At 35.2% G+C, this 10,804-nt stretch overlaps 1 protein-coding gene across 1 annotated transcript in view; it reads left to right on the forward strand.

Annotated features, from left to right (window-relative positions):
* The first annotated feature begins 3,143 nt into the window (after positions 1-3,143).
* The window catches only part of galene (potassium two pore domain channel subfamily K member galene), a 38,027-nt gene continuing 30,366 nt past the window's right edge, over positions 3,144-10,804 (forward strand). The window contains exons 1-3 of the mRNA XM_017908012.1: positions 3,144-3,341; positions 4,012-4,131; positions 4,213-4,339. Of these exons, the coding sequence (XP_017763501.1) occupies positions 3,144-3,341; positions 4,012-4,131; positions 4,213-4,339 (445 nt within the window). The remainder of the gene's footprint in view (positions 3,342-4,011; positions 4,132-4,212; positions 4,340-10,804) is intronic.

The following is a 10,804-nucleotide window of genomic DNA, read 5'->3' on the forward strand; positions in this document are numbered from 1 at the left end:
TGAGAGCGCGATTGACGTTGCACCATGAACTATACGCATAGACTTTATTATTATAATTATTCTAATTATTACTATTAGTACTATCATTATTATTATTATTTGTATCATTATTATATTTACGTGTAATAGATTTGTCGATTGAATGTTTCCCCGAGGAATATTTATATTTACATACTCACGGATACCAAGATACAGTGGTCTAATCGGCGTTATTCGATTGAAATTCATTTTTATCACGCGATCGCAATGATCAGACTGACGAAAATATTCCTATCTATTCACGCTCGGTTTCGCGGTATTTTTGAACATCCACTAGGTATATACTTGTAGCTTGTTTGGTGATCGAATTCGTTTTTAATATTTCCTCTCTAGAAAGGCGAAATTGAGTGTCAAAGTGCCTAAAACCGTTGGTCGCGAATGCAACGCGATCTAACGCTCAGTCTTGACGATCGGACTCTCGTTTTTTATGTACATACACAGAAGAGTCGGTTTGGATAATAATAAACCATTATCAGATATACGTGTTTTCCTCTTACGTTCTTTCCTGGTGAATTTTTAGAAGGAGAAAATTATTTCATATAATTTACGACCTCAGAAGTTCTTCCATTTTTTTGTTTTTAATTATCTGCTAGTGATTTCATATTTTTCACTAGGTTTTGTGTATTTGTTTTGAAATACTGACTTAAAAATGACCTTCTTCTTTTGCCATTTGAGATGTAACATGGCAATTCATCTCAGTTTTCACTGGTAAGGTTTGTAATGAAATTATTTGAACGCATTAACGACAATAGATAACAATCAATAAGACAAGAACTTCTATCGGTAAAATAGACTTCTGTTGAAAATGTTAACTTACCTGCTGTAGGTAATCCTCTTGTAAGTAAAAAGAGATAAACATTTTCTATTAAATATTGTATATATAATAGAAACATATATCTGTACATACGAACAATTAGAAAATATCAAATTAGAAAAATAGCTAATACGTAATATGAAACACCCATAAAAATAAACATAAAAATAATTGAAAAATTAGAATAATTCTAATTAATACATTTAAAACTATTAAATATATATACATAGAAACTTGCATATTCTCAAATATAAATACATCTTAAAAATATATTTAACAATAATAATTTATCTATATCAACTATCGACACTTTATCGGCGATTAATATACCAATTCCTTTTTCTGAATTTACTTTTATGAAGAAATTTTGTTAAGCACATTTGCCATGTGCCATAGTGGGTGGACCGTATAATACTTCGTCCCGAAACGAAATTTCAACGATAGCATAGGTGGGATAAATTTGGAACAACCGTCTCGGACGAAACACGCCTGTGTTTTGCGTTAGTTCCGCAGTTAGTTTCGGTTCTCCAACGACGCGATGGAGAACTCGGTATACCGCTCTGTATAACGCGTATAAATTATTAAAAGGAAGGGAACAACTGTCGTTTAGGGATTATCCTTGTCACGTGATCAACGATATTACACGAAGGACAATTTGGTTAAACAAATTGACACAGGATATTGCGAATGAAAGGTCCAAGACATTAGAAACTTATTGTTTTCAAGATATAAGGAATATTCAATAAACGTGGGTTATACGAATTAAAAATATTAAAACGTCGGTAAAATTAAAGTTTCTATATATGGTAATTTTCTGTCTCCTAGTGTTATTATATTATATCGCTAGATGGTGCAACATTTTAATGTTGGAAGGTTAGAGTTACTGTTCTTGGGTAATAAAGATCTCACTTTCGGCTTATTGCTTTCTACACCTAAGTTGGTAAATACACGGTTTTAACTTTCACATTATTTGGAGTCTGAATACGTATAGGTGTGTTAGTATTGTAGATCACGGATACCGACTGGCCATTTATTTCTCACTACCATAATAGAATTCCAATGGAAGGAAGACAAATCAAATACCTCTTGTGCAGGGGGAAATAAATTCTGTTTTGCTCTGATTCCTTTCTTAATATTAGTGCTTATCTTTTGTGTGACGTCATTCTTCTTCTGAAACTTTCTTAATTAATCACTTTCCATACCTATTCCTTTATTTAATTGGCCAATTTCTTTAATAACCTTCAATTCTTCTGAGCTATTTCAATAATTCTGGTAACTAATAAATTTCTCGACATTTTATCAATTTATTATATCCTCAAAATACTTGAAATACCTACTTAAGGTACATTCTAATGTAAAATTATGTTTTACGTTGAAGAAGCTGATTTCACGATCTAAAGCATGGTAACTCGTTCGAAATGTGTATACACGTGTCTCACATGGCTACCAATTCCTACGATACGTTTATCTTAGCTGTTAAAATAATCAATGTACACTGCTGCTTAAACGTACGTTTGCTTGTCTTCGACAGGATGTAATTTAATTACAAAGTCGAGGATGGAGAGGTCTGCTGCGATTTTATTCTTTGTTTTCATTGTGGATTATGTGTGATAGAATATTACGATCAAAATGATTTGTAGTAGCTACTACAGAATTACAAATTTGGAGAAGTCGGTTCCTGGAAAATGTGTTTATTCGTGGGGAGTACAAGTTTTATAGAACTCTAGTAAAATTTTTGTCCAAGGTAAAGAAGCTTTTTCCCATATCGACAGAGTGATCATCGCGCACGGTGGAATCTAAAATACACACTAATATTTTTAACACAGTAATACCTAAACTTCTTCAAATATAGTGACATATAAATTTCCAAGTGACACGTGATAATCGAATATTACTAAAAATTATTCCTCCATGATGAAAACAGTGATGTTTATACTACATTTGAACTCCGTCGCGATATCTTGAAATATTTCCAAGTATCTCAAATACGATATCCAAAACCAGCTTAAAATTTTCCAAAATTTATTGGTATACCTACAGTTGGCCCGATTAAAAGCCAAATTCAAACCAAAACTAAAATCAAAATAAATTATTGCTTACTCATACTCCGTTTCTTCCCATGAAAATGTAACATCGACGAAATCAATAAATCGAATGGAGATCGCGACTGATTGAAGTTCGGTCACGTGACACGAGTGATACATAGGCGTCGAGCGGAACTCGCGAAGAAATGAAGCGTTGTGACGAGGGCGTCTGAGGGAGCGGAGCGTGTTTGGAAGCGGAAGTGACGATGGCGCGCTCACGACCGGAAGCGTTCGAGCTGATGGTCGAGGCCGAGAAGCCCTCCAAGTGCATCAGGTTCCTACGTTTCCTGTGGAAGTTCTTCAGATGTGTTTTTTCCCACGTGTCATTGGTTTCTTTAGTAGTGTTGTACTGTCTGATCGGCGCGTACGCTTTCGAGGCCCTCGAGGCGAGCCACGAGAAGGAGGTAAGTCCCATTAATTTCATTTCCGCTTCAGTAATTCTTCGCACTCTTTACTCGAGAATATAAGTTAATGGAATTACGTATATATATTACTTAAATTTTCTGTTTTTTAAATTTTGTTTCTTTAACACTAGATTTAAGAAACCCGTCAATTTGACGGAAGGGTTGCTCCAATTATACGATAGTAACAGATTTAGTTAACTTATATTAAGACTGTTAATATAATATATAATTATTTTTAAATTAAACTAGTCAAAAAAAAAAGGCATGTGGTTTCCTTTACCTGTCAATTTGACAGGTGTCCATAGAAATAGGTATACAGATAGCATCCGTAAATCTAGTGTTAAATACTATTTCTTAAATTTTCTTTAAGTTATTAGTTATATTTGTGTCCAATTTTCCATATATTTTTCTGTATTTCCAATTTTCTTCTTTTGATTTTTCCCTTTGATTACAAATCGGCTGATTCTCGATGTAATCGGTGAAAGTGTATGAATAGAATACGTGGTAATGTTAAAATAATAAAAGAGAGGATATAAAATGAACGCACGATTTGTCTCACCTTGAATAAACGACACCCATTACTCCCTTTTCCACTTTTCCACCTAATCCCACACGTCATCCTTTCCTCGCCTTCGTTGTCACCCTCTCATCTTTTTTCTCTCCTATCAAGATCAAGAAAAGCATCAAAAACATCAGAGGGGACGTCGCAGAGCAACTATGGAGGATCACCAAGGAGGTGGAGGTTCTGATTCGTGAAAATTGGACAGACAAGGCGTTACGCGAATTAAAGGTACCACCTCAGCCCACTTATGTTGGATAACCAGAAATGGGACTCGAATTTTCTGTACAGCCATGATGTTTCTCTTTGCAGAGCTTTGAGAACAATCTTGTGTGGATGATGGAGAAAGAGGGTTGGGATGGCAGTGAGGGCGAAGATGACATTCAGTGGACATTTGCTGGCGCCCTGTTTTATTCTATAGTGGTCATCACTACTATTGGTAAGTCTAATCATTGGTAAAGGATTATATTTGGTATATAGCATAGTATAGTATAGTATAGCGCAGGAAAGTAGCAGGAACACAGAATGCGCTAGAAGGTCGTCTAAACTTCGTCACGTGGTAGACAGAGATAGAACGTGGTTAGAAAAGGACAAATACTTCGGCTCTATTTTTGCCGATTCCCTCCAACTGCATCGGTGCGTATGATAGTGGCAAAATTTTTAAATGCGGATTTTTTTTATTTTTTACGTTCATTAACCATCAGCCAACTCGTGTGCAAAAAATCTAAAAAATCGGATCACGGGAACTGCATTTTTTAGAAGTCCGATTATGCCGAATTGCAAGTCGTTCTTGCAGACTTTGAAAATTCATACCGGGTCTACCCTTCGACTTTTTAAAACGTTTTATATATTAAAAAACTCGTCGAAAAGGGCTCTAAAAAATAGGCTAAAAAAGTCTGGAATTTCTGATCGGTGCGATTTTTTTCGATTCTAACAAGTGCGCGATGGATACATCGGTGCGTGCGATTTTGGCGACATTTTTAAATAGGGATTTTTTTTATTTTTTATGTTCTTTATCTATCTGCCAACTCGTGTGCAAAAAATCAAAAAAATCGGATTACGGGAACTGTGTTTTTTTGCAGTCCGATTACGCTGATCTGCGAATCGCGAACATTCCGGGGAATAAATACTCATAATTAATTAATTAGGAATAAACTAATATCCAAAGTTATATTAGAAAGCTCGTAAAGGAAATGCATTTACGATGCAGTTATAAAAGTTCATAAATTAATCGCAGGAATTGAGTAATTTGTTAATTTTCCAATGAAAATTCAAATTACAGCGGTCAGCGACATCTATGAGTGTGGCCTGGAAGCTTGTGTTACAGTTCCTATGATAAGGTTCTAGAAATGTCAGTCAGCGCCATCTATGAATTTAGACTAGAAACTTGTGTTGCTCCCCAAAATCATAGATGGCGCTGAATAATGTTTCTACAGTTTTGTATCAGGAACACATAACATAAGAAGAGGTCGATACCGACGGAGTTCCTGGAAATGACGTCATTTCTAAGAATTCTCGGTCAATACTTTTGCCGCCTCGGGAAAACACTTCTGGCCAATTTCGTGATTTTGTATTAGGATAACATAACGTGAAAGGAGGACGTTCGCCGAGACAGTTCCAAGAAGTGACGTCATTTCCAAGAATTTCCGGACAATACTTTTGCAGCCTACATGGACAATACTTTTGCCACATTTGGACAATACTTTTGCCGCGCTTGGACAATACTTTTGCCGCATTCGGACAATACTTTTGCTGCATTTGGACAATACTTTTGCCGCCTCGGCGAGAAACTTTTGGCAAATGTGGCGAGTTGATATCAGGGTAACATGACACGAAAGGAGGTCGCTCACCGAGACAGTTCCAAGAAATGACGTCATTTAAAAGAATTTCGTGGACAATGCTTTTGCGGCCTCGGATAGAAACTTTTGGCCAATTTGGCGATTTTGTACTAGGATAACATAACATGACAGGAGGTCGGTCGTCGATCGATTCCAAGAACTGACGTCATTTCCAAGAATTGAGCAGACAGTACTGTCGCGGCCTAGCCGTAAAATTTAAGACCTATTTTATGACTTTGTATCAGGATAACATAACATGATAGGAGGTCGATCATCGACTGAATCCTAAGGAAAGACGTCGTGTCTTGACAACTCTAGAGAATGAAATTTTCCAACCTTTACATTAGTATTACAATAAATACATAGTTTTCTCATTGTTGGAATACTTACCTTACTTACCTTACTTACTTACGTTACTTACCTTAATTCATCTTAATTCGTTTGCATATTACTTCAACATTTTACAAGAGATTGGACATATCTTAAACTTATTACTAAATCATTGCTGACATATATATAATCTATAATTAACTTATAACTAATTACTGACTATCTTACAATTAATATATAACTAATTAATGACTAACTTATAATTAATTTATAACTAAATAATAACTAACTTATAACTTACTTACAAGTAGCTTATAGCTAATATTATTTTACTTACCTTATAATACTTACCTTACTTACCTTAATTCATCTTTATTTATATACTACTTCAACAAATATCGCCCACTCTTATTTTTCAAAATTCTAAAAGGAACTTTGAATATTTACAAGAGATAGGACATATCTTGAACTTATTACTAAATCATTGCTGACTTATACATAATTTATAATTAACTTATAACTATTTAATGACTAATTTATAATTAACTTACAATTAAATATTGACTAACTTACAACTAGCTTATAACTAATATTTTAACTTTGGTGCGTAGCTCTTAGCTTGGTATCGGTAAACGATACCAATTACCAGGTCTCACCACGTGGAGGTGGCTACGCATCGAGACCCGACATGCGCCCTAGTGGCGCAGCCTGCTGGTGCTACCTGTATCAAAGGTACCCTAATCTAACTTGGAGCGAATTAAGTTAAAGTGACTCTACTGACACTTTATCTTATTTCGTGTCTTACAAAGGGAACTTCGATTCGGTATACTGAAACTCTACTGTCGCAACGCTAAGATATTTTCAAGTTCCCATAAAAATAGGGAATGAAATATCAAACACGCGAGCAAATAGAAAATCGCGACGCGCCCGAACGAGATCGCGATTATTCGAAAGACCGACTAGCCTAGGCGATGTACTCCCGTGTACAGAGATAACTTCATACCTCGGCACCCTCCCGATCGGGCCTAGCTCAATTCCAGTCACTGTCGCACTCGCCAAGACTTACACGTGGACCAAGGATAGTCCCTGAACCAATGAAACTTCTAGTGTCAACGCGAGGGCCCTGCTGGGCGGTTGCCGGCCAAGACAGACACTTCGCATCCCAGCCACACGGGGTAGAACTTAATCATCCCTGTGGTCTAACCGTAGATGGTACTAGTCCGTCAGCCAGCATGTGCCCGAGCCCCAGTCGCGTACGACTTAGGCAGCGGACCGCCCCGTCGAGGTCAGAAGACGCACTGATCCGAGGGGGTCACCCTGGAACCCGATGCATGACGAGATTGACAGTGACTGGAAATGAGTGTCGGAGACGAGTCGTGAGGATGACTTACGAAGCATGTACTTATCGAGTACACGAGAGCACGTCGCGTAGGCTAGTCGGTACTTACGAACGATCGCGATTATCGCGAGAACAATTATGTTCTATTTGCTAAACGAGGGGGATAAGAAAATGATAGAGAATTTATAAATTTCGCTCCAAGTTAGGTAGCTTACCTTTGTACAGATAGCGCGCACATGATACTTAGTCTATGGATCTATCTTATGATTACTTAAAAGTAAACGCACGCATCGTTCATTGATGTGTCGCAAACAGAATCTTGAGAAACCTAAAAGCTAAAACAGAATATATTATTGTTAATATGTAGCTGAAAGGAAAGGGATTAGTACGAGGAAACCATCAAGGATAATAACCAAATGGAACGAGCAAGCCAACGACGAGACCTGAGCAACATAACTACGAGACAGAAACATTCCAACGGTGAGATATAAACATACCAACGAGGAAGCGCTCGAGTATTATACGAAATACTCGAACGCTCTAACGAAAACAAATCGAACGGAAGTCGTAAAATTTGTGAAAGGAAAGATTTAGCCAACGATGAGACATAAGTAAACCAACGACGAAGCATTCGAATATTATACGAAATACTCGAATGCTGAAACAAAGACACATAGAATGAAAAAAATAAAATCTGCAAGAAGAAATTATTGTTAAATTATTTAAGAGAGTGGACAATGGCCACTGAATAGCCATTGATCTAGCCAACGATGATATACAATACAAATAAACCAACGACGAAGCATTCGAATATTGTACGAAATACTCGAATGCACAAACAATGAAAACTAGAATGAAAGAAATAATATCTGAAAGAAGAAAGATAATTAAAACCTGAAAGAAAAAATAATTAGTACCTGAAAGAAGGAATTATTATTAAATTATTCAAGAGAGTAGACAATGGCCATTGAATAGCCATTGATCAAGCCAACGATGATATACAAATAAACCAACGACGAAGCATTCGAATATTGTACAAAATATTCGAATGCACAAACAATGAAATCTAGAATAAAAGAAATAGAATCTGAAAGAAGAAAGATAATTAAAAGCTGAAACAAAAAATAATTAGTACCTGAAAGAAAAATATTAACGCGGACCCTCCGAAGTCGAAGCGACAACTGGCTCGAGCCTGCACGCGGGCCCCTTATATAGCGGCGGCCGACCGAAGATCGGCGAAAATTTCCGAACTTTACCGATTCCTTTAAAAGTTACTTTTCCGCTGTAATAACTAATAATTTATCAATTTTCTTGACTTTTATCGTTAATATACTTTGCAAACTATTTGTTATCAATGATTTTAATTTGTTATTAACAATAAATTTATTAATTTATTAACTTCTTGTAAGTTCCGAATATATTCTAACACAAATACGTCGTTTGTTAAGTAGTAGGCAATAATTTATTAATTTTTTCACTTTTATTATAAATATACGTTGCGAGCAATTTGTTATTAACAATATTAATTTGTTATAAACAATCAGTGTAATAATTTATAAACTTTTTGCACATTATAGTTACATTTTGACACAAATTCGTTCCAAGTTCAAGTAATAGCCAGTAGTTCCTTAATGTTTTCACTTTTATTGTAAATTTACGTTGTGAACAATTTGTTATTATCATTAATAATTTGTTACTAACGATAAGTATTATAATTTACGTATAATAGTATATGTGTAATTATTACTCAAAATGTTCGAATTGATGCTGATAATACTATTAGTTTTTCATTAATTACAATCTTCTTTGCAATTAATTTACAAATTATATGCACGGATTATAAAAACAATATCCTTATGAACATTCTCATGTCATTTTTGTTCTTATTTTACTTCTAATTTTGTTCATAATTAATTATTCTGTTGGACCATCGCGCCGATCGTTGTATCGAATCACGTACGTCGTCAAGTAAGTAATAATAACAAACTAATTAGCGCCAAATTATGTGCAAAAATTGTATAAGAATGCTGCGCAAGGAGTCGGCTATGCGATACAGTTATAAAAGTTCATAAATTAATCTCAGAAATTGCATAATTTGTTAATTTAAAATTATTCCCCAATAATTCCCAATCGCTAATACGGTCTTCATACCTTTTTTTATTTGGAGGTCCAGGGGGTTCAACAGCTGGTTATGAGCTTAATTTTGGATCAGTTAAATGATCATGAGCTGATTTGCTCTTACCACTAGACTTTCTATTTAATATCGCAGATTCTTCTTCATCTTCCTCTGCTTTTTCGCCAAATGATAAAAGATTGAAGTTACTGTAACAAAATTTTTCATTACAAAGAATAATACTATCATGGATAAATGCTACAAACATATATGATTTTTACTTTATTCCTGTCCTTTACTTCTTCACTTTCCTGTACTATTATTCTTGGTATAATTTCAGAAAATGGATTGTTCAATAATTCAGCTTTTATCATTTTTGGAGCATAAAGTGGTTTATCATTCTACAAAATAGAGGAAATATTACATTTATATCAATTCTTGATACATTTTCTTACAAACATTAAATTTACCTCATCTACAAGTGCTTCTTCAAGTTCAAGCATGTCATATATAGTTTCTTCAGTAACATAATCAAAAGTTGAATGTTTATTCTGCAAATCTAATTGAGAACCAAGAGTAAAGAAGAATTGGGAACCACCGTTATCTTCTCCAGCATTAGCCATAGCAATTAAACAGCGACCACAGGAACGTAATCTAAAATGAACTGAAAAAAAGTATATAATTCAGTTAGAGAAAATTCCACTCTACACTGATGTATAGAACAAACCTAATCAAAAAGCCCAATTTCGAAGACATATATCAAAAATGTCTATTACGCGTGCGATTTCACGGCTACTGACACATTCGGCACTATTTTTCGAAAACGCACACTCAAAACTGAAAAAAAAATATTCAATATGATTAAAGAAAATTCCACTCTACACTGGTATATAGCACAAACCTAATCAAGAAGACTAATTTCGGAAATAGAAAAGAAAATGCACTATTACGCAGCACGATTTCACAGCCACTAACACATTCGGCACTATTGTTCGAAAACGCACTCTCGAAACCGAAAAAAAATATCCAATCCCGTTATGAAAATTCTACGCTAATATATAAAACAAATCTAATCAAAAAGCCCAATTTCGGAAATAGAAGCCAAAACAGTCTATTGCGCAGTACGATTTCACGGCCACTGACACATTCGGCACTATTTCTCGAAAACGCACGCTCGAAACCGAAAAAAAATATCCAATCCCGTTAAGGAATAAATCACTCTACGCGAATCGGTGGAAAAATCCGATTCAAAAAGCCTAATTCAAAAGATAGAAGCCGAAAAAG

The sequence above is a fragment of the Eufriesea mexicana genome, unplaced genomic scaffold (assembly GCF_001483705.2).
Source record: "Eufriesea mexicana isolate 0111107269 unplaced genomic scaffold, ASM148370v2 scaffold9538, whole genome shotgun sequence".
NCBI lineage: Eukaryota > Metazoa > Arthropoda > Insecta > Hymenoptera > Apidae > Eufriesea > Eufriesea mexicana.